General features: G+C 41.2%; 1 protein-coding gene across 15 annotated transcripts in view; it reads right to left on the reverse strand.

Annotated features, from left to right (window-relative positions):
• Positions 1-24,252, reverse strand: part of ANKHD1 (ankyrin repeat and KH domain containing 1) — a 114,970-nt gene that overhangs the window by 2,718 nt on the left and 88,000 nt on the right. For 6 of the 15 annotated variants that reach the window (XM_072023231.1, XM_072023238.1, XM_072023233.1 and 3 more), the window contains 17 exons: positions 23,654-23,867; positions 22,214-22,389; positions 21,367-21,529; positions 20,337-20,432; positions 19,947-20,063; positions 18,689-18,863; positions 17,834-18,287; positions 17,277-17,354; positions 15,414-15,560; positions 13,794-13,904; positions 12,101-12,250; positions 10,187-11,802; positions 5,784-5,978; positions 4,466-4,720; positions 2,944-3,119; positions 1,252-1,416; positions 746-792 (listed from right to left, as the gene is read on the reverse strand). In XM_072023231.1, the coding sequence (XP_071879332.1) occupies positions 746-792; positions 1,252-1,416; positions 2,944-3,119; positions 4,466-4,720; positions 5,784-5,978; positions 10,187-11,802; positions 12,101-12,250; positions 13,794-13,904; positions 15,414-15,560; positions 17,277-17,354; positions 17,834-18,287; positions 18,689-18,863; positions 19,947-20,063; positions 20,337-20,432; positions 21,367-21,529; positions 22,214-22,389; positions 23,654-23,867 (4,335 nt within the window). Of the gene's footprint in view, positions 1-288; positions 793-1,251; positions 1,417-2,943; positions 3,120-4,465; positions 4,721-5,783; positions 5,979-10,186; positions 11,803-12,100; positions 12,251-13,793; positions 13,905-15,413; positions 15,561-17,276; positions 17,355-17,833; positions 18,288-18,688; positions 18,864-19,946; positions 20,064-20,336; positions 20,433-21,366; positions 21,530-22,213; positions 22,390-23,653; positions 23,868-24,252 lie in introns of those variants that run through there. The other 9 variants (XM_072023234.1, XM_072023232.1, XM_072023230.1 and 6 more) reach the window with 9 other exon arrangements.

The raw sequence follows: 24,252 nt of genomic DNA on the forward strand, positions 1-24,252 counted from the left end.
AACAATACCTGATTGTCTCAAGCAACCCACCTGCAAAAAGAGCACTACAAGAAACAGAACTAACCCAGAAAAGACAGATATACAGCCATGTTCACAAGACAAACAATCACCATGACTGGCGGGTGGAGAACCCAGCGGAGTTCATATCACATTGAAACACCCCCTTCCTTCCCCCAAACCCTACATCGACGTGCTAACGATGTGACTCTGAAAGGATGCACCACTGGTCATGGCAGCTACCAGTGACAGCCACATATATCCTCTTCCAAAATTCTCACACACAACCTATAAATACTGTTGGCCTTTTATTGAATATTCAGGTAAGTATTTCACATTAATGCAGGCTACATAAAGTAAAGCCACTATACGACATGAAATTTACCCAGCTGTTCTTCTTATGTAAACAATTATACATGTATTTACCACCCTAGAAGTTTGAAATCATCTTGTTCTCTCCTGCAAGTAGCATTCAGTAGAGTTTAGCCAGCATTAGTTTCATCTGATTTTTAAGTTCAGAATGGCTAAACTAACTGGAGAACAGAATCAGTTGTATAAGTAAATCAATTTGTTCTTATACAATGAGCAATCAAGTTTTCATTGTTAAAGCCCACAGAAAATTGCTTAGTTAGGCACATTATAAAAAATCCCCAAGGTTCTCCAAGATCATAAGGTTTCCCAAACAAGGCTAAAAAAACAAAAAAACAAAAACAACAACGAATAGACCCCCTTAAATCAGTTGACGTACTTGAGATGCATGTTTCCAATGTGAGGTGCCCAGGTGCCAGGCCAAATCTACAGCAAGAAATAAAAAGACAAGGCTATTATGAAAACAAATAAAGTTTCCTTTAATAGAATTTAACCACTAGAGGGCATGCTTAAGGCTTCCCCCTAAAATACAACCCAACTGCCAAAGAATGGGAGCTGTCTTCATCTCTGGCCAGGTTTTGACTGACAACCTGCAAGATAACAAGTATGGATGTAAACCCTACCCCTTACAAAGTCTCTTACCTTGTTGTGCTTTTTTTTTTTTTTTTTTTTTTTTAATTCTGGCAGCTTTACTTGAAAGCTGTGTCATGGATAGTGCTATATGCATTTGGGAACACACGCTATGGGTGAAAAATCATGCACCATCTCAATTCTACTATCAAAGAACTGGAAAAAGTTGCCTAGCTTAATCAAGAAAAACAAAATAAAGCACACCACTGTACACAGCCCCACAGAAGCAAAGGGGGAAAAATGCAATCACACTACCTGCTGAGCATCAGTACATTCTGTTGAATTCTGGACTACTTTGATCATGGGGTTCCAGGCTGGATCTGGAGTATGAAGCCCGTTAAAGAGTGGGCCTCCCGGACCGTCCGCTAGCTGAGGGTGTGACGGTATTAGAGTGCCACCATACATGGAAATTGGTAGGCCCTAAAGGAAAAGAAAAAGAGCACCATCAAACAACAGTTAGTGGTTAGGGAAGATGACTGTGGTCGTCTTTTCTCTTGCTTCTGCAGTGCAGTACCTTTCATCTTTTGTCACACAACAACCAAACACTTCAGAGATCACATCTGCCTCTGAAATGCTGGCCTAAGAGAGAGGCAAGGACACCACCAGGAAATTTTGGAAATGAAAGAAATGCACCACACCCGATTTGTAGTATTTTAAAAACAATGCAGGAAGCAGTACTACAAAAAAAAAATCAACATTTAGTCAGACTTCAGTTGCAAAGGATTATGCACAAGCATAAACCATGTTCTCCAAGATGACAGCGATGGTTCAAATCCCTGTGTAACATTCACATACTGGTAAATATTAGCACTGTAAGGAAAGGGGCATCACTGCACACCTTGGTAGAATTCGCAATACAAAGACTCTTCAAAGCTTGAGATTCAGGACAATGTACTTATTTTTCTGAAACTACATCTCACAGTGAATTAAAAAGGTACCAACCTCTGCAAAATGCCTTCAGATTACCCCAAAAGGAGGACACAGCAGTTGCACAGTGATCTCAGAGTTCCCTCTCCTCACCTCTGGAACACGATCTTGCTGCACAGTGTCACAGCTAGAGGGCTGCTACAGCGAAGCCCTCAGGCAGCTTGAGACTACAAGACTCCAAGTTGAATATTTTCTATAAATTACTTAACAGCCATCTAAAATATTCATCCAGCTCAGAAAGAGGAATTTAAAAAGCAGATTTTGCAATTACAAGACTTCTTTCTTGTGTTCAGATGACTGCTGCTCTACAATTTGGAAGATCCAAAAAGCACATGCCCCGGACATTCCCCCAGTGGATGCTGAGCTGATGATGGCTTGGCAACATTGGTTTGCTTCAAGCTACTTTGCAAAACTAACAACAACATACAGACTGGTGAGCGGTTCTCTCAGGCTGACACTTCCTTAAGAAAGGTTTGTAGTGTTCACTTGCATGACTTGTATGTTTCAACAGACTCCAGAGCTGAACAAGCCTTTTGATACCACTTCCAAGTGACTGAGTCTCTAAGAAAGGAAACTGAACAATGATAGAGGCATCTAGTGCCTGAACAAGGGAACATTTCCAATCCCCAAATTCTGTTTTTGTTTAAGTGCACCTCTAGGTTTGTGTATCTTTTATAGCCAGCAAAATCAGTACAGGGATGAAAGGAGGTTCAGAACTAGGTACCCTGAGAAATGGTAGAAGACAGACATATTGTGCAAATTGGAAAAATAGAACATAATCCAGTGTAAAAACAGATTTACTCCAGCGTAAATCTGTCTCAACACAAATGCTACAGACTCCTCATGTCTACTAGCACAGCGAAACACCTGAACAGATCAGTGATTTTCCAAAGCGATCACAGTTGTTTTCAGAAAAGTAGTGTCATGAACCCTGTCTGTTAGTCTTACACTGCCCAAATAGCTCCAGCTAATGAATTATTTGGTCATTTAATAGCCCAAACCCAGCACTCTGTGACTTACCTTAGAAAAATCCACAAAACTATTTGGCATAGGTTGGTGGAAAATGTTCGAGGGTGCCACTATTCCAGAATCATCTCTCTCCATTGGCTGATGCTGAGAAAAGGTGCCTGGATCTGACAACTGCTGATGCATTGGATGGTTTCCCATTACAGGCTGAGACCAACCTGACAAGCCTTCTGGAAAGGAAGAGATTGAAAATGGACAATTACAAATCGATTGAAGATTCTCTAGAGCGTTGGTTTATACAGCTACACACATCCCTACATATCCAAAGGCTCCCAGAAAACACATAGTTGCAGAGTATTTTAGGGCTCTACTTTGGGCAAAGGCAGAATTCCCACAGCTTACACACAGTAGGAAGATACCTGCAATTTTTAGGCTATTAACACATTACAAACAAAGCAAAGACACAAGTCTTAGCAGCAGTGTCATGGCCTCACAGGGAAGCTGCTGAAAGCACACCAGGTAAGGCTGTTCCATTTCCTTTGTCGTGTAGCTGTCCGTTATCACAGGAACACAAGAAGTTACACTTTTTGATAGAGGCCAAAAAAAAGGGAAAGAAAAGAGTCCATTAAGACCAGGGAAGTTTGGAAGCACCGGACACAGGCCATCTGAGTGCACATTCATCCTGGTTCTCCGGACAAGCATGGAGGCTATGGAGAGTTCTAGTAACTTCAAGCTTCACATGTCCACAGTAGAACCATTAAGATTCAATAAACTTCCTAACATTGTCTGTGAGCATACGTGAGCTTTTCTTGTTTGTTTTCCAACACAGTAAAGAGTGAGAAACTGAAGTTAAAGGAAGTATCTACGGCATTACCCAAAAATGTAACAAATACAGTGCCATTATGCGTTTGTCTTTAGCTTACAAATAGAAACCATCTACAAGTCAAATGATGCAGCTCCTCCCTTCCACAAGAATCCCATGCTATCAGGAAACTGAATGGCAAGACTTCAGCTGTTTCTAAGTAATTCTTTCTAAAATGGGACTGCCTAGAACAGAGGTTATCCCATCCTCTTTAAGAGCCATGAGGAGATCGATGTAAAATCATCATCCACAACCATGCACTTCTGCTGCACCACAGCTCATATTTTGAAGTGTTGATGGATAATAAGAAGAAACTTGGAGAAAGGCTCTTGGCCTTTCAGGCTAAAGGTCAGACTTGGAGATGGATTCCCTTAATAGGAAAAAACCTTTATTCTTAAAATTCCATATCGTTCAATACACCTAATGACATTTTAAATCTGTTTTCAGGGTTTAACAATTGTACTCAGAATCTAGACTGTGTGAGAATTACCTATACTAGGAGAGAAAGCCACACTTCCATTGCCGATTTCTTTGAAAAAACACACCACTTTGATCCCAGTTTTCCTTTTAGGATAAACTGCGTGGAAGCTGAATTGAGCTTTGGATCTTTATTCCTCCTCCCTTTCCCTATCCAACTTCTTTTTAAAATGGAGTATTTCCACAAGACTCCACAAATTTATTCAGGCTATCCCAGACTGTACGTAGTGGACTTACCAGACACACTGTTAACTCCAAACGACCAAATGCCACTATGACCAACGGGAGCCGTAAAGTTGGTTCCTAAGGGCGTAGGCGTGACCGATCCCCCCTGTCGAATTCTGGCGAGTCTTTCTGTCCCGATGGGAGGGGGTACCTTTCGATCTTGATTTGTGTTACCCGTTTTTGGCTGGCCCAAGTTAGAAGGTGCAGAAGCAGCTGAAAGGGGCGAAGACGATCCTGAGGAAACTGATGGAATTGGAGATTCACCTGCTGAAAGAGCATTTCTTTTGCTTAATCACACAAAAAGCACACAAGATAGTGACAGTAAATGCAGTCCTCTCTATCCCCCCAGTATTGTCTCAAATCATAATAAGAAGGTTTTAAAGCCTTCCTCCACCCCAGCATTCTTCACTCTTTCACAGAATTTCACAAAACTGCTGTTTAAAGTTTAACCCTAAAACAAACATTAACACAAATGCTTTAAGCCATCAGAATGGTGACAGCGTCATGACACAGAAGTGCATCTAAAATAACTAGAAGAAAGAATAAGAAACATGGAAGAGTTTCAGGAAGATATGAAAAAAATCAGCCAAAATTCCGTAAATATCTAAGCAGCCTGGTTTTGGTCTCCACCACCTCCAGCAGAAGAGAAACTAAAGACAGCTTCCCAAAGTCAACATATGTAACGTAAAAGCGTAACTTCCACCAACTTCAGAAGCGTCACTGACTCTTACTGTGAAATCCAACTTCTTTTGAGCACTCATTTAAACATTTTAGTTCTTACGCTTAGAGTGGCAGTGAAGTTGCATGCAGTGACATGAGAAGTCTCTTCATTTAAGCCTCTGAATCAAAGATCCATATTTTCTGTAAAGCTACTTCCATGTTCTTCCCACGAGGAGGAAAACCCTATGCCCCTATGTTACCCTGGGTGATGCATTAAGAATCTGGAACATTTTAACTAACATGAAAATTCCAGAATATCAATTTAAAAACCAACAACAAAGAAGTTTGCCATGGTTTGAAGTTACACACGACATTTTCACCTAATTTTACACTCATTTAGAGGGGAATCCTAGGTTTGGTACAATCCCTTCCACTCCCCCGCAGCTTCATGCCTTCTCCTTTTAGAAGCTATGACTGAATTTTTGCCCAAATATGTCTTTAGTTATGCTACCAGAACTAGTGACATTTTACACGTTAAGAAACAAATAGGTGGGATTAGCACTTCATCCTCACAACCGCTAAACACAATTGGAAAGCATTTTGTGCATCACTGGCTAATTTCCCCTCAAGTTACAAATCTACTAAGAATTTACAGTTAACTAAGACAGACCCATGAAGTTCCTACATGAATTTGTTGCGCTTGTCCAAGGATGTGGTGAAAAATGCTGTCTGTTAAAGCTGGGAGTCCCAACAGGCGCTGGCCCTTGAAGGTAAACCCGTGCTCCTTGCATGTTTGCTGAAAAGCCTGTCAAAGGACCTGAAGAAGAAGTTGTAGAGCTGTTGGATGGATCTAGAGAGGGTAAGCCTGAAATAAACATAAATTTCATTAAATATTTCTCTCCGGGAACCTGCTTCAAAGCACCAGAGAGAGCTACTGCTCCAAATATAACTACAGCACCTCATCACCTTCAAGGGTACCTGCACACGGTAAGTTCATTTTACAGATGCATGATTCTCCCTCAGACAGAAGCTACCAGAATGAATTTATGTATGTTTTTGTTAAAACTTGAGGTGAAAGCAGAGAAAACAACATTTTGGTCACTGGAAGGAATCGAAGTCCTAGCATGGAAGGCAAAAGAGGAAAACTGGGAGTATAAAAAAAAAATCTTTCCTTAGAAAAGAGCCATGCAAGTTAAACAGGAACAGAGGGCTCTGTGAAAGTCCTGAGGGAATCAAAACAAGAAAGTTTCACTGCAGTACAGTTTTTGCCACCCCACAGCTACATTCACATACAGGTCAGTCAGAGCATAACGCATCCCAGAAAACAGTGCTGATAATCCACAGTGCAAAAGGCGAGGGGGCTGCTCTCTACAGATGTAAGGTGAGGAAGGGTAAGATGGAGAGAAAGTTCAGTCCCACAGAAATGAATTAACAAAATGTAATTACAGTTTTTGAACAAGCCAAAGCTTTTAAGCACTTTTCCGAAATGATGTGAAAGATTTCATCACACGTTATTACCAGAAAAAAGCATAAGCAGGCATGACCGTGTGTTTACCTGAGTTTTGGGTTTAGTTTCAAGGGCCTATTAAACAAGACTAGTTTCAACACCGTTTAAACATTTCAGAATGACCACAACCAGGACTAGCCCATACTGCCGCAGAGCAAGGCTGAAACTAAGCTCCTACTTACATCCCTGAAGTCTAACAGCAGTGGTGACAGGCAACAGGTCATAAACTAGAGGTGTACCTTGCATCTCCTGGATGTGTTACTGAAAGCTAGGTCTCTTCCCCAGTATTAAATGAAGCAGAAGCCCCATGCCAACCATGAAGCCCCTATTTACTCCTTCCAAAAGTGGCAGATCCAACCTGACCACATCAACAGAACTGACTGAGTAGATTTGAAAAACGTGGCATTTTTTGCACTAGTCCGACCCCAAAGATTAAGTCTCCATAACAGGCAATGGGAAGCAAAAGTCAATCACCACCACCCAACTTTAGGGGGCTATGAGGGAGCCCTGATTTGGGAGTACGATCTTACACGTTTGTCACAGCACCACTGTAAGGAAGATGCTAATGCCTGTGCAGGCTGCCTGCAAATGCAGCTCAAGTGATCTTCACCTGCCCAGAGCCTGCAGGCTCACCTCTAGCACAGCAATAAGCAAGCTTCCTCCATGCCTGTTATGGAGCTACCAACAGGATGCTCTTCCTACCCTCCATGCACAAAAGTACATTCTGGAGTAGTCGAAAGGCCCCCATGGTTTTAAGTTCCACCGCAAAACAACTGGTTTCCAGCTGGCTGACAAACCACTGAAGATGCTGAGTTTCAAGAACTCTTCCCTGCACAGAAGGGGTAACAGAGCTGAGGCCCGTGGGGACTGCTTGTTTCCTAAGTGGAGAACAAGGTACAGATTGTGACAAAGAAAGCTCTTCAGCAGAAGTAAAGGTGCCCAAGTGTGCTTCTTGAATGCTTGGCAGGACGGGGACACAGCTTTCAGAGTGCAACGACTGAACAGTCACGGCAGTTTCGGCACTGCTGTGTATTTTGTACAGGTAGAAGGAAATGTGACAGCCAGAGATGCGCAAATTCAACAGAGCAGTCACTTTCCAATCTTGATTTTGTCTCGTCTTTACAGTTGGACTGATGATCTGAGAGGTCTTTTCCAACCTAAATGATTCTATGATTCATTGAAGCAGATGAAAAATGCTTAGTTTAATATTAAAAATCGCTTCTATGAACAATGACTTAAGATTTCATTCTGATTTCAGTAATGAGCTTTCTATTTGTGTGTTTACTAATGGAATCAGACGCTTTAATATTAAAACTAAGAATAGAACATTTTGCAATAGTGTAATTTGCAGTTACTTCGCCCATAAATTCAGGCTTTTCATTACACTCTGAAAGCACAACTGAGCTTTAAGAGACTGGTTCACCAACCTCACACAAATTCCGCTCAAAATTCAGTTTACCAAAGCCCCCAGACACTCCTGCAAAAGTTTGTTAACTGCAAGAGCTAACTCCATATTTTGATAAGAAGAAACGATACTTGGTGACTCCTTGTAAAATAGGGAGCCCAGTCATCTCATGCAACTTTGTAGTCCTGCTGCTTTTCAAGCTGACCTACACTGAGTTTGCAATACCTTTTAATGAAGAGCAAGGTCTCAAATCCTTTCTTAAAATGCACAGGGAAAAAAAAATAATTTTTGGTCTTCCGTACAGCCTTCCCAAACAGTCTAAGCCTGCCCTCAATCTGTAAACTGCTAGAACAAGAGATATGAAGACACATACAGGACAGAGGGCCATTTCCAGAACCGATCCACAGCCAGCAGGGACACACGCACACACTTCCCAAAGGAACTGGTCAATTAGAGAAAACTCAAGTTTGTTCATCTGTGAACCACCAGCGAAAGACACAGGCAGATTTGCAGGACCACGCTTCTGGTACAAGGTTCGTAAGAGAGGTCCTCAGCCTACTGCCCCCTCTTCTTTCCTCAGCATCACGCCTACAAATGTCCCCTTTTCCTTTCACTCCAGTAAATCACTTCTCCTTTTGTGTAACAGACCACATTTAGATTCTGAAATGAGGGTGATCAGAAGTAGCCTAAAGTAGAATAACGTTATGAGCCAACAGAGGACCTGACAAGCCAGTCACCAGTCAGGATTTTAGGGGCACATTTTACGCATTTTTCAGTTGTTCTTTATTTTGTAATATCCCAATCAAGTTCCAGACTAGAAGAATTGGGTTACATCTGAATATTTTCATGCTTCAGATGAGAAGAACTTCACACTTATCTCCCCAAACTCACTGCCCTTGAGTATTTACTTAGCTCTTAACTCAGAACAGCTATCTTTTAAACATTTACAGCCATTTAAGTATATAAAAAGGACCAATGTTTTTTTTCCCCCTAATGAAAGACAGATGACGCTAGCATAAGGGAACGGCAAAATTTTTTGCTGCTATGTGAAGTCTCTGTACACACAGAGCACAATCATAAGAAAAATGATTGGGCCCCATTTGCCCTAAGTTTCCTTCCCCTGGGCAGGGTGTTCATGAAGAGCCAACATCCAGTTGAGAGCACTGCAGAGAAAGGTGAGACAATGTAAATGCTTCTGGTATCTACTGAGGAGGGCCCAGCAAGTCTGCCATGAGAAGAATATCTGATGAGCAAGGCCCAGTTACTTTAACATCCCCCAACACCCCCGTCTTAACTTTGACTGGTTCCGCATACTGAGCTGGGAACGGAGATGTTGCAAGAGCTCTAGGTGTTCATGTTCTTTGTAGTGCAGCTACACAGCCCAAACTAGATGGCTAAGAAAACTACCGTGACAGCAAGCATCTCGATTTTGTGGTTAAACCTGATCTGAGAGAGGTGATCTGTTTTTCAGAAGCCCTGGATATTTTTAAATTAACGGGGATGAATGCGAATGCTGAAAATCTTTTTCATCCGCCACTACATCTTCCCAGAGTCCCCCTTTCCTTTACTCTGAAAGTCAAACTATTGAAAGGTCCAAATTCAGCATTTAAGTCCCGAAGCATGAGCTCAAATATCTAACACACAGTGTTAGATATATTCAACTTCAAAGCAAGGCTCTCCAGCCATCCAGCTTCAAGGCACCATAAATTCATTACAGCAAGAACAAATGGGAGAATGGAGTAGCAAAGAAGAAAATCTCTTGAGGATCCCCTTCAGGCAAATGGATGCTGCTAGTTACCCTGCACTATCATCATCATTAATAAGATGATGATGATCTTCAAGGCAGAGTTTAGCAGGCAGGGAGCTCACTGCAAGTGTTCCTAACCCATTTCAATTAAAAACACGTAAACTTCAACTACTGCACTTAGGAGTTGAAGGGCAGCAACTTCCTAGTAACACACCATGCAGGAGCACACCAATTTCTCAAAGCACATAAGCTTATAACAATTTTAAAGAGCACTTGAACAAAATTAGGCTGTACTTGTTACGCTAGTATTCTATAACCTTAGTTTGTAAACTATTTCTCAAACAATTTCAAATGACCGAAGTGTTAACGGTTGGAAAAAAAAATTCTGTCCGGTGCATGATCTTAGTGACTTACCTACAGGGCTAGTAGAAACCCGCTGGGAAGGTGGCCTGAAACCAGGAGCCTTGGAGTTATCAGGATGCATGTTTTCCACATGTCCTAGCACAGAGTTATTCAGAAAGGTAGACTGAACAGTGAAAGATGGGTCAGCTGCTGCTCGGGTAGAGAGAGGACAGTCTCCCCATCCTTGGTTAGAGGGCACCTGGTTGCTATCAAAAAGACTACTGAAGTGATTGAAGAGCGTTGCTGGCCCAAAGGCAGGAGGCAATGATTTATTTGCTGAGTTAATGTGCATCTGAGAACCATTCATAACGTTCATGGCTGACGAAAGCTGCACCGCAGCAGGTGGACCTTGAGAAGGTGTTATGGGAACTTGATTTGTAACAAAAATAGACTGAGGATCTTGATGTAGGTTTGCATTTGGTACCACTGAATAGAAAGAACCTCTGGACTGCATCCTGTGAGTAACTCGAGGTGCTGGTACAGCTACTTGAGGTAAGTTACTGTTGTCCTGATTATCCGCAACAACTGACCTGGGTGACGCTAAGCTTAAAGGAGAGGGTTCGGAGCTGGAAGAAAAAGGCATCGACATAGAAGGACCGATCTCCGACACGCTGGCTGGTAGTATTTCATCTTGGGCGTTACTTTGTGGCGTGGGGCTGCTGGATGGGTGAGCTTCGGCGACTCCTGAATTGCTGCTAGTCGACATACTGGAACTACTTGCAACTGAAGATGGCACGCACGCATTTCCAACAGGCTGGTCTGGTGGCGATACCTTCTCTTTGGGTGCTGAGACAGCTGAGAAAGAGTCCACTTTAAGTGCAGAATGCTGTGTTTGTGGAGCATTAGAAGGCAGAAACGCTGCAGGAACTTGCCCGTTGTTTGGGGGTGCAGAGGAGGCCGAAGGCAGAGCGCTACATGTGCTTGTCACGGTTGAGATCGCTGTTGCTGCAGCACTCGTCTTAGGAACACAGGCAAACAACTGCTTTCTGACTGAAGAGGGAGTCCGATTACTTGTTACACATAGCGGCTGGGTGGAAGCAACTACTGAAGAGACAGTAATGGGGCAACTAGAAGTAGCTAATCCAGGAGACTCCGTCTGTAAAATATTCCCATTCTGACTACCTACGCGATTTGAACTATTATGCTTAGGAGAGCTGTTTGTGCTGCCAGGGTTAACTGGTCTCACTGGGAATGGTCCCCAAGTGTTTGGCGAAGGTGAAAACGTTCCTCCAAATTGGGCCATAGGTAAGCGAGGGTGCCGGATCTGTTGCATAGTTTGGGCAGCCAGCAAGGCAAAATGTGGATGAGAATAAGCTAGAGGAAGAGACACTGGAAAAGATGAGCGCACGTTTGCTGGGACATTCTTGTTTAATTTGTTCGTAGGCTGGAAAGTAGACAGTGTTGATGACTGCGATGTAACGAGAGGTGGTGCTCCAAGAGGGAAGGAGTTTTTGTTTGAAGCAGATGCAGTGCTAACTCCAGATGAAAAGTTTGCATGGATTGATTTGGTACTTGAAGCAGGTGTTCTTATATGAGTTTTAGGAATCAAGTCTTCCAGTTCCTTAGCAGGATCTTGAATAAGGGCATTGATGAGTTGCACTGCGTATCGCGTTGACTCAGTACCACCCCTGTATTAAATAGGAACAGATTTGTCTTTTAGAAAAAGGTAAGTGCAGCATTCTGTAGCCCCAATTTAATACTGATCTACAAGTCTACTGCAACTTACTCCACTAAGTTAATCCTTAAGATAAGCAAAAGTCAAGAAACAACTTTGAATAAGCAGACCTTCAGCATATCTTGGCAGCAGTTATAGGCGTTTTACTCTAGAACCAAGAAACCAAATACATCCTGTCGTAAAAAGCGAACAAAGCTTAATAATAAGTGACATTTTGGACTAACATAAACTTTCACTTCTAGATACTGTACCTTATAGTGATCATTCTCTCTCCATTCTTATCTTTTTGTTTATCAACATCAATATGGGCACCGGTGACATCCTGAATTGCTGTAATGTTGCATCCACCTCTCCCCATTATTCTAGATACGACAGAAGCTGGGACAGATAATTTCTTCGACCTATACCACAAAGATCACAAATTTGTGAAATGTATTTAAACACGTACAAACTCCCTCATTGTCTGCAGCAAAATTTTTAAGTTTCAGGGTAACAAGTGGTTTTCTGCTGGTATTTTGTTCACCCTTTGGAGCCTCTCTAAAAATCCCCCACTCACATCCTCAGTACCTGATGAGGACTCTTCAGAAGCATTTCTACCACCACTGCTGTATCACAGGTGTATGTGCCTCAAACTGCTTCAGAAACATTTTTATTTTTTTTTTTTAAATTTTGTGTAACTTCAAAGTGAGACAAAGCCTCAGCTTATTGGCCTGAATTTACATAGGCAGCACTGCTTCAAATATAAAAGGCCACAACTTAGCCACTTTGGTCATTTACAGCTAGAAGAAGGTGATTTGCCAGTGTTTTCCCAGTGATCAGCTCTCTGGTACCCTTTGCATTCGTGACCCTTTTAGTATCCACCTCTCTTGGACCTTGACCAAACGTGATCCTAAAGTTTAATTGGTGCCACTACGCAACGGTGGACACGTCTGTTAAATTGTGCAGTTCTGTGATTTAACGATCTGCAGGAAGCCACTATGAAGGTAGCACAGATTTTCAGAAGCAGGCTCATTTTTAGGCCGTAACACTGTAACCCATATGCTCAGTGAAACGTCGTTTTAGGGTTTTTCGAATTCAAATAGTTTTGGTGGGTCAGTGCAGGCATACACTAGTGGGAAGTCTTTGAACACGATCAATGCTTGCATCCAGACCCCAGCCAAGGTCTCTCTGGGCCACCAACGTCCCCAGACTTTAAAGGCTGGACCTCTCAAGCCCATACACTGCTTTTCAGCTTGCTAGTGATGTGCAGTAGCTCAACACTGAACAATTAGAGGGGATTCAAAGGGGTTTCAGAAACCACTGTGATCGCAGTTCAAGCACCTCTGAACGCTGTACAGATCACACACACAGCCCTCCTCCCCCCAGAGGCTGCCAGCTTCACCTAGCTATTCCAGTCCATGAAAATATTAATTAACTTGATCCTTGGGGAATTGTTTCTCAGTTAACAGGATTTAAAGAAAACATTTTATTTTAAACATATTGAAATACATGGAAATGTTCTAAAGCATTAACCTTGTCTTTCCAAGGTGTTTTTTCTTTTCCCTTCTGCCAGCAGATGACACTCCAACCCTCCCTTCCCCAGAAACCAGGCACTCAGAGCATGCACCAAGCTCCTATCCCAAGGCTGCATCATACTTCGGGCCCCCTCTACCCCAAAGGCTCCTCACTCAAGCTAGATATCCCAACTGCTCCCTCCCCAAACCAAAGATCCCATCATCACCCATCTTTAAAGATAGCTCCACATTACACAGGGCTCTTTAACCTTGGTCTCCTTTCACCCCAGCCCACTAAGAATCCCATGCCACCACCCACAAAGAGGTCCCTCTCCCAGCAGAGTTCACCACAGCACCCAGGGGCCCTGCCCACCCAACACCCACTGCTGTTTCCCTCCCTACCCACCAAGCTCAGTCATTTTTTAACCCTGAGAAGTGCCCAAAACAGTACCTTTTTGCTCCCGAACAGCAGCGCCCTCCTCTCTGCAGCTGAAATTGCTCAATTGGTGTTGGCTGCAGAGTGTTGCTAGGGGGAGGGTCTTTCAAAACTCTGCCTACTTGCCTGTCAGGGGTAGAGGGGATACATTCATCGGTTACTTCTTGATAGACATCCCTTCATCCCTTCTTCCCAGGGGGGGAATGGAGAGTGAGGGGGGGAAGGAGGAGGTGGAGGTGAAGGAGGAGAATTTCCACTGTTAAGACTGGGAAAGGCTTTAGGAGATGAAGGCATGCAGCTCCCAGGCATTTTGCACCCACATCTCTAGTCACCAAAATGCTCTTTGGCTGCTCACATGCTTTGCTGGTCAGGCAGGGCACAGCAAACACTGGCACAAAACACTTTATGCACACATTCTCTCTTTGTGACAAGACCTGAGCCCTCGGGGATTAAGAAAGCTCGGGTTTTGGATGTTATTTCTAAAACTCTAGCATCTCCTGCAGGACGGCAGACAATACCCAACAAAGCAGTTAAATTGAGCCTATGAGACTCAAGAGACACAGGAGGAGAGATGGAGCAGCTCCAGGGTCAATGGCGGGGTCTGTGTGCAGCCCTGGAAAGGAGCCAGCTGCCTGTTTCATGGTTTCATGCCTGCAAAACTCACCAAGCGGTGGGCAGTCTGCGACCACACAAGGTCATTGTCACAGCAGAGAACCATATTTGTGAATGCAACAAAAGGCAGAAGACTGAGCCAACTCTAAAGCTTCAAACGCTTAAGTGGTCAGATTAAATCCCTCCTTTTTGCTTTTCATAAAAAAAAATTGTGACTTCTGCTAATCTGGATGCATTAAATCTGCTGTATGATTATTTTCTTTGCACACAGCCTAAAATTCTCTAAAATGAGGTATTTGGTCACTACCACTGCAGAAAAGAAAAGCAGAAGTGCACCTAAAGCACCTGACACTTGTATGTTTGTGCCGCATTCCTTTATTAAAAAAGGAAACAAAACAAGAAAGCCAGTTGACAATTTCTAGTTAAAAGTAGCAGACCTAATGAATATTACAGAAAAGATGCTGTGTGGCTAACAGCCAGATAATAAAAATCAGTATGTTTTCAAAGGGAAAGTGTGCTTTACAGAAGTACAAATTAGTTTTAAACATCTTCCAGCACCCGAATTAAGCTCACAAAAAAGTTTCATTGGAATCAGGGATCAAAGTCACCACCCAAAACACAACTGAGGTTTAGCCTTGCCGTGGTCATCCACCTGCCCTCTACTTCAACATTATTCCACCTTTAGTTCACGTGCAATCATCTACCTTAGGGACTTTTTGTTACCATCTCTTCCCTGACCTTTTATCTTTTCCTCACATCCTTTATTCCACTGAAGCCACAGGTGATGAAAACCTTCATGCCACATGAAGTGTTTGTGTCATACTGACATTAACTTAGTGAGAGGTAACTACAAATTAGGGCTACAATTTTTCATGGCACTGCAAGATGAAGAGGATTTTTTTTTAAATAAATTATTACAATGAAATAACTAAATGAACCTGATGGACATTCTATATTGGAGCATAATTTACAAGCTAAATAAAACATTGAAACAGTTCTTAAACATAGAATTGAAGTCTTTACCTTCTGACCACTTCTTTCCAGCCTTCTTCTCTTTTCTGGCCTCTTTTTGGACTAGTCAGATTCAGCTTTACACTTGGAGAGCTCAGAGGCAGGGAAACAGGCTTGTAAGCAGTTGACAAAGAATTTGAATTACCTTCACCATCAAGTCTGGGAACAGAAATGTATGATTAGAAAATACAGAATGATGACAACAGCATTATAGCGTACATCTCTGGAACTTAGAACTTCCCAACTGCTTTCATTCCTCCCCCCCCCGCCCCCCCCAAACCACTGGCTGACTTAAGTAACTTCTCACATTTTAGTCCACAGCCTATACCCTTTCTTCAAGAAGTGGAGGCACTAAACTGAACGAATTAATACCAGAAGTACTAAGGACATCATCTATAAAATAGTTTATAATAAGTGGTACACAACCACTTAAGGTACACCCTGATTATGTGTTTTCTTTTTTGAATAGCTTTTTAATAAAAGGTACTTTGAGAATAATGTTGCTTTCTTACTAGGTACTTGGAAATGTCTCCAATTTTCATCTCTTATTATTACAGATTCCCCAGGAAGTAGTAAAGTATTAGATAAGTGTTTTTACCCCTTCAAGATCCCATTTTATAAAAGGGTAACCAGGGCACAGATATTTTAGGATATTTAACTCCCAGTAAAGTCAATTTGAAAACATGTATGCAAACATGACCTGTACTAAAACTGCAGCAGTAGCCTAGTGATATGAACAGTGCAAAGTTTGGATGAGAGAGAAAAAGGAAAAGAGGAACAGATAAACTCTTGTAGGCTAACTGATCTACATGAAGGTGAAAGAAGTGGTTCTGGTGGCTCACAAGTTCATCTGCAGCACTGAAACAGAGGTGATCTCTAAAATCTTGTAAGTCTTATAAAAAATTTTAAAAAGTTATAAAATTTTGTGTGTCATAGTTATAAGACTAAACTTAACTGATTCGGCCAAGCAAATCTACAGCACAAGTGGAAAATGTTTGAATTATAACAGCACTGTCACAGACATGTCTATGACCCAAGAGAAAAATAATTCAGGAAGAGAAATAACTTAAGACATTTTTTCAGAAAAAGTCCACCCGGTGCAAGAGCCAAAGAGCACTTGCAGAAGGTTAAACATCCTAGCTTCATTTTAATTTATATACTGTCTTGTTTTGTTCTTTTGGTTTCTTAAGTGTAATTCTAACAGAAGCACCACTCTTTTCTTCAGGATAAGGAGTTAGAAGTACACAGTTAGTTAATCCTGCTTCAGTGTACAATATTCAAAGGCTTTTGTAGATCTGGGACAAAAGGTTCAAGGCAGAATCAGTTTATATTCATAAAATAGAACATAGGCAGAAGCCAATTTCTAATACTGGTATAGAACGTTAGAGACATTCTCCCTTCCCACAACCCCAAGGGCTGACAAATCCACTCAATTCTGCACCTAATTTTAATCCTGAAGGGAAAAAGAAAAAAAGCTGAGAGCCCAACTTCTCAGCCAAGTGCCTCAATCAGTCTGGCAACTGCCTTTTTGCTTGCTGTGTTTTTTGATCCCATGTTTGCATTCTTATTGAAGTGGGGTTCTTAGACAGGTGTCCTGAAGATTGACCCCTGTAACCCCTCTACCTCACTTAATGACGAGGGAAAAAAATATACATGGAGATCAGACTTGTACTACTTACATGTCCAAGTCAGAGTGGAACTTTTTGCAAAGATAACAAATTTAGATTGGATCTGAGCTTTTTGGTTCACACCAACGACCCTATTCAGAACCTGGTCTTATAAAGGTTAGTTATTAGCTCATTCACTGGCAACTCATTGATCTTCCAAACCATTCACACGGCCCTTAGACATTCCCTGAGTTCTTTTGACTCTTACCTCTGGCTCGACAAGGTTAAGTCAAACTGGCCATCAACCTGACAGTTGAAATGCTCAGAGTCCTCAACGTCTTCCCTCCTTAAAACAAAGAGATTGCAATTCAAATGATGAAACCAGAAATGATGATGAAATGATGAAACCAGAAAACAATCAAGAGGTAACTAAACCTTGTAACTAGATTATAAGAAAGACTGGCTTTTATTTTTTAAATTCTCAGTGTATTCACTCTAAAATCTATTCAAATGAAGTTACCAATTTAGCACAGGTACTTAAAACAGTGCAGAGAAAACTGGCTGTTCTGACAAAGTGTACTGGGTCTGGCCAGGTAAAACCACCACACAAAGTAGTATTAAAAACTAGTCAGCAATATCAAAAATTTTATTTTTAGTGTTCTAACAAGGCTGCAATCAAACTTGACAGTGTGATTTAACAGGAAAGCAAACAATCTTAAGATTATGGGAATGTACCAAATGGCGTAGGGCCTGAGCTACAGAAAAATTTACATTGGCATAGGTAAAACACAGTGAAACAACAGGGAAGCAACAAGGAAGTCTCACCTTGTTGGTGTTTTTGAAGCTGAAGCGCTCGTTTTTTCTTCCTGAGAAGGGATAAGCAACGAGGCATAGCGCCGCTCAGAGGAATTTGTATCCATTGTGAAGTTCAACTCCTGGCTTTTACCTCCACTGCTACTTTCACTATTGCAATCTGTGCTATCCAAGTTATCTGAATCACTATTCCCACTCGCACCACCACCTCTCGGCTCTCCATTTATTTTATTTTTATCTGCTTTTTGCTGTGCTAGGGATATATGCTGATCTGGCAGAATAATCTGCATATTCTGAGGAGTCTCTTTTGTTTTATTTTTCTTATTTTTTCTATTTGTGCTGGGAGTAGTCACCACATTAGCTCTCTTTTTCCCAAAGGCATTTGTGAAAGTAGCTGAAGTTGCAGAAATTCCAATTGTAGTCGTCGTAGTTGCACTAGGAGGCTCTATAGGAACTTCTTGCTCCACTGAAAGAAAAAGATTTGATATACAGTCAAAAATCACAAAACATAGGAATCAATGCCCCTGAAGATATTCCAGCTGAAGTTATGCTCTTTGATGAGTTGTCAGTATATTTGCACCACATACAGCTGTAAAATCTCCAAGAAGGTAAAAGCTTTGGGAACATAGGAGGAGACCAAAAAAAAGAACAAAGCAGATTTACCTAAAACAAAGACAACTGCTCACTCAAGTTTCTGACTGAAGGGGTAAGAACCAGGGCAGAAACTATGCAACAATGTCACAGTACCCAAAAAAACAGCTTCCTAACAGATTCACTTTTAACCACTAGGTGGTTTAAAAAAAACAAACAAACTGCAAAAAACAGGCAACCCCAACTGTATTGTTCACAGAAACACTTGTTCTTTACCTTCATCATCATTTTCTTCTTCATCATCATCTTCTTGAAGTTCTAGAGTTTCTTTAGGTTTGTTTTCTTCATCTTCTTCTTGTTTTCTCTTTTGTTCCTCTTTCTTCTTCTTTCTCTTTTCCTTTCTCTTCTCTCTTTTAGCAGCAAGGGCTTGTTTTCTGCTTTCTTCTCTTGACTATGTAGGAAAAAAGTATTAATATATAATTTAGTTTTTGTCATTATGTTTATAATTCCTACAAAGTGGAATTGGGGAGAAAGGAGAGGAGAGCAGGGTGAACAATAATGATTCAGTATGTGACGGTCATCATGCAGAGACCAGACAGACGTCATGGAACAGGACTAGCTGGTCTCAAAAGCTTCCAGAGAATGTCAGTAAAATGCAGCTACACAAGAGATGATATAAAAACAATTTTACTGGAAAGCCAGCAAAATCTCTCATTATCCTTTCTCAAAAAAACATTTCACAGTGTCGCAAAAATACTGATGAGATTACCACCTTTGACTCAAAAGTATCCTAGAATACTTTACAGAAGAAACTACTATAATTTTTCCATTTTAGTCACATTTTTAGTATATGGGATCAGTCACAGCTACGCTATACTGTAGCTTTGTACAGCAACTGATAGATGTTTAACAAGTCAGCAACCTCAGAAGAATTAAAAAAAATGAATATGTAATTGTCCGAGACATTCCTCACTAATGAAATAGTATGAACTGTTCATCAGCAGTTCTAAGAGCCTCTAATTAGAAAGCCTGTTAAAGAGTATTTCGGAAGCCTCTGCATTATTCCCGGACACTTATCAATACTCTTAGTGAGGAAGAACTTGACTTTTCCCCACTATCTGCTCAACTCCATTGAGCTCATCTGACACGCTCTTTTTTGCAAACCTGATTACAGGTCCTTACAACACCTATGGACTATATTTCACACTGTATGCAACATACCATCTATCACACCACCAGGACTGAAGATCTCCCTTATTCAAACTTACCAGCCGTGCTGAAGTAATGCAAAAGAGCTACTACTACCTAAGGTAACAATCACCAAGTCCACGCTTTCCTAAAAACAACAATGGAGTGGCTAAAGCAAAATTTAGTTCTAATCTGCCATCCTCAGTATATATTTTACATTTAAGGAAAGCAAATACAGTTATAGCATGGAGAGCTACTGCCCAAAGAAACACCAAGAGGAAATACAGCCTATAGATTTACACATAACTTCAGCAATTAGGCTACACAACTGCAATTCTTAACTCACTTTTTCCAGGTCTAGCTCCTTCAGCAATATAGTCGCGTTCTTATTCGCTTCTGCAGCCTGCTGGTCTTTAGCTTTCACAATTGTCTCCACACACTGGTGACACTTTTTCAACAGGTCCTGGAACACAAAATTTTTCTTACCACCTATGTAATAAACTAAGGAAACAGGCTTGCTCTACAAAGCACAAGATTCCCTGTATTCATAAACATACAAACTATTTCAACAGATTAAGGCACTAAACACCAATTTTAAATTCTGGATTAATAAGATGTTCAAAGAACTCAGAATCAGACAGGCACATGAGCGAACATACATTCAGTTTTTGAATATTTAAGAATTTCTCACACGTTTTTGCTGAAAATACTGGACAGGGTTTGTTCTCAAACTCACCTTGTCAGTTATTGTTGCTATATATCGCATGCATTCAATGTCCGACGGGAACTGGTTAACTTCTTTCACTAGGAACTGAACTACTTTCACATGCCCCTAGAATATCAAAGAAAAATCTTGTCACTGGTATAAAATTGTTAGTATTCATCATCAACACAAGAATTTGATACTCTTGGTTCAGTACAGAAGACCAAAATTTGCGAAAACATTTCTGATAAACTGCTATTTGGGCTGAAAGGCAGTTACAGTTTGCTTAGTGTTGACAGTACATTTACTTTTGCATGTAATGGTGGCAATGACAAGCTCTCTTGCAAGTAATTGTTTCTTTTAAAATACAATGAGCAAACCAGGCTTGAGGGCAAAGCCAGCTGTTCACGTTTTTAACAGCCAGAACCCTGTTTTGCCCCCACCTGTCACCTCTAGTCCATTTTCTGGCCAGTCACTCCACTGAGCGAATGCAATTTGTCCAGTTACAAGGTGAGTCTGATCAGGGAACTAAGCCACCTGAACATTATCCTGGCAAACGTTCTTTTGCTGCTGGATCCACCACTTGATGGGGTACACTGTGCAGCCACAAAGAAAGTCTCTGTTGCCTCTGAATTTATTTGAAAGCAATAGAAAGACAGAAGCAGAATGCTCAGTACTGTCATTTGTCAAAAAAAAGCTGCAGACTTGTTTGATATTTTATTAAAGATAAAACAATTACAGTTAATGAATTGTTCTGCTATAGCACAGTTATTTAACATGCTTTATGGAACAAAGATTTCACCTCTTATAAATTAGATCTGTGTGAAGTACCTCTTAGCTCTTCTCCATACAGGGTCTAGGGTTCACAGATTATGATTAAAGTAATCATAAAAAATTAAGATCGTTGTAAATAATACAAAATTACGATCACTTTAAAGCATTTTATCAAAACAGAAATTCTGGTGTGTTGATTCTTCCAAAACCAACTATTTAGATTTAAGACCAAATGAGAAATTGTTTTGAAAACACCGCACTGAAACACAGAATCCAGTTGGTGTCCTACCTTGCGAAATGCTGACATAAGAGGTGTTATTTTCCGATTATCTGCTGCATCCACATCTGCTCCTGCTTGCACAAGCAACTGGACTACATCATAGTGCCCACCATTAGCAGCCAACCAAAGGGGTGTGTTTCCTTTCTTGTTCCGAACATCAATATGCGCTCCTCTAAAAGAGTACAAGTGTAATCAAGTGGAATAAAGCATGAGTAAAAATGAAGTCAGAAGTAAGATAATGAAAGAGCAGAGTACGATTAGATATGAAACTTTAATTACTGAAACCCAGTGGCAAGAGAAATTGTGTCCCTGAAATCATCCGTTTATGTCACAACACAGTAACACAAGGATTATTTAAGACTCCTTTACTCGTTTCCCAGCAATGAGCACCCACCTCTTGTAGCCTACTGCACCACGATTATGCAACTAGCAACCAAAGGTCCTTTACCATTTCATTAACATGGTGACTAAACACAGGGCAAAGCAGCCCCTTGGGATGTTAGCTATACATGGGGATGTGCTTGAAGAGCTCAAGCTACTTCCAGGCTTTGCCCCACAAGTGACAGTGGGACAATGATCACGTGTGAACTGCTGCATTAATACACAGCCAACAGAGCTGCCAAATCAGACACTGTTTGCTTACCTGTGGTCTCAACTGTCTGCTTAGCTTAATTAACACTGGAGTAGCAGGATACTCTAGGATAACATGGGAGAGTAGGGAGCAGATGCAACATCCTACTTCTGAAGGTTCCCATTCCATTTGCTCTCAGATGCATGAGGCAATGTAAACAAGAGTACCCTTGCCACGAGGAATATAGCTACAGAACACACGGGCTGCTAATGAGAAGTAATTTACCGATTAATCAACAGCTCACAGAACTTGTAGTGACCCTTATCTGCTGCAATTGTTAAAGCTGTATCTCTTGAGGAAGGCACGGGTGGAGCATTAACATCTGCTCCCTTATCAAGGAGAACCCTTCCAACCTCTGCATATCCTCCTGAAGCAGCTTCCATCAGAGGTGTGAGACCAGTCTGTGCAAAGAGAATGAATTACATGATGTGAAACTCATACAATACACTTAGGTAAACTATACATGATTTTCTACATGTGGAAATCAGATTTTTGTTTACTTAGCTGTATATAAGGAGCCTAACTTGAAGCAATCTCTCGAAAAACTCTTGCCATTTGGTTTAGTCAAGAGCTTGCCTGGGTTTGTATTAAGTACGGCCAGATACCTACCTCAACAGCAAAAACAAAGCTTACAACATATCTAGAAGAAAAAATTCAGAACAGATCCAAATGGAGACGATTATTTCTACATAAATGTCCCCAAACTAGCTTTATATAATTTCTCTAGCCTCCCTTAGAATGACTCTTCTAGGGCCAAATCAGTTGCTCGACTATACTGTTAAATGCCAACTTGTGCCAACTGACCATTTGAGAGCTGGCTTTTATCCATATCCCCTTTTCTCCAGCCACACCCATTCCAAAAGCTGGCAGGATGGCAATTATTTCAGCAGTCTTAAGAGTTACCAAAAATGTTTTGTGCTAGGGAAATCTGTCTGTCCACACAAGCCTTAAGCTTTATGGCACAAGATACAAAGCTGCCCTAGGGTACCAACACATGGGACCTATTTCAGAGGCACAGAAAATCACAGTACTGAAACCATGGGTTCTGCACTAACATTTTCAGATTAGTTTTACAGGGTTTGATTCCACTACTTCTGTTCATGTGGCTTAAGCAATCTGTTGTATATGAGAATCACTACAAGCATTATGCTTCTCTTCCTGTCTAGACTTCACTCAGATGTAGTAATATCTTTTGATGAATATCACACCAACATCACACCTGAAAAGTTTGCCAGTACTAGAGAGCAAGAGGCAATCTAAGCTACATTATGAAGTTGGAAGAACCAGTCTGCTTTCACCCCCAATACAAACAATGCACCTTCATCAATGCTTGCATTTTTAAACAAGACATCAAAAACAAACATCTCAGAACTTTAAATACGTCTTCATGTATTTTTCATTTGCAGTAAATTAAGCCTGCACAGCAGGGGCAAGGAGTATTTACTAAAAAATATTTAATCTTTCATCAGCAAGCACTGTGTTCAAATATCTTTAAAGAAAAAGACACCTGATCAAACATCCACCTCCTTTCATTGCTAATTTGCTACTGAACCACTGAAAACAGAGATGAATGCCCAAATAGTAATAGGAAAACATGAAGAAATGACTGCTTAGAAATATACTTGTGAGAAATAAGTGATACAGAAAGGCGATTCACACACTTACCTTTGCCCTGTGCTCAACATTGGCCTTCCTGTCCAAGAGCAGACTGACCACCTCTGCTCGGCCTTGGAAGCAGGCCAGGGTGAGGGCTGTATTGCGATTGGTCTCGATCTGAGCGTTAATATCAGAACCCATATCAAGCAACAGCTTCACGGCAGGTACATGGCCATTCATAGCAGCCAACATCAGAGGAGAAATACCCAGTTTACTCCCAGTCCTAGAGAGAAAGAAACACTACAGTTCCCACAACTGGATGAACGCTTGGGAAAATGCAAGCATATCTAAGAGGAACAAGATGCTTCATTGGAAGCCAAACCGAAACATTTAAAATATACAAAAGCAGACAATCACCTAAAATACTAGCAATTCTGAACTGATTATCAGAAACCAGCAGAGTAACTACATCCACAGACTACCAAAATTAATAAACAAGTGAGAGGTGTTTCAGCTTTTACACATTTAGATGGCTGAAGTACACAAAAGAATTAAACAGCATATAAATAAGACTACATCTGATTCATGAAAAGTTACACATATGTTAGAAGCATAAAAAGCTGCGAGGAGGTCTGAAAGTACTAGAGATTCCAATATATGCCTTAGAA

Source organism: Anas platyrhynchos, chromosome 14, assembly GCF_047663525.1.
Source record: "Anas platyrhynchos isolate ZD024472 breed Pekin duck chromosome 14, IASCAAS_PekinDuck_T2T, whole genome shotgun sequence".
Classification (NCBI taxonomy): domain Eukaryota; kingdom Metazoa; phylum Chordata; class Aves; order Anseriformes; family Anatidae; genus Anas; species Anas platyrhynchos.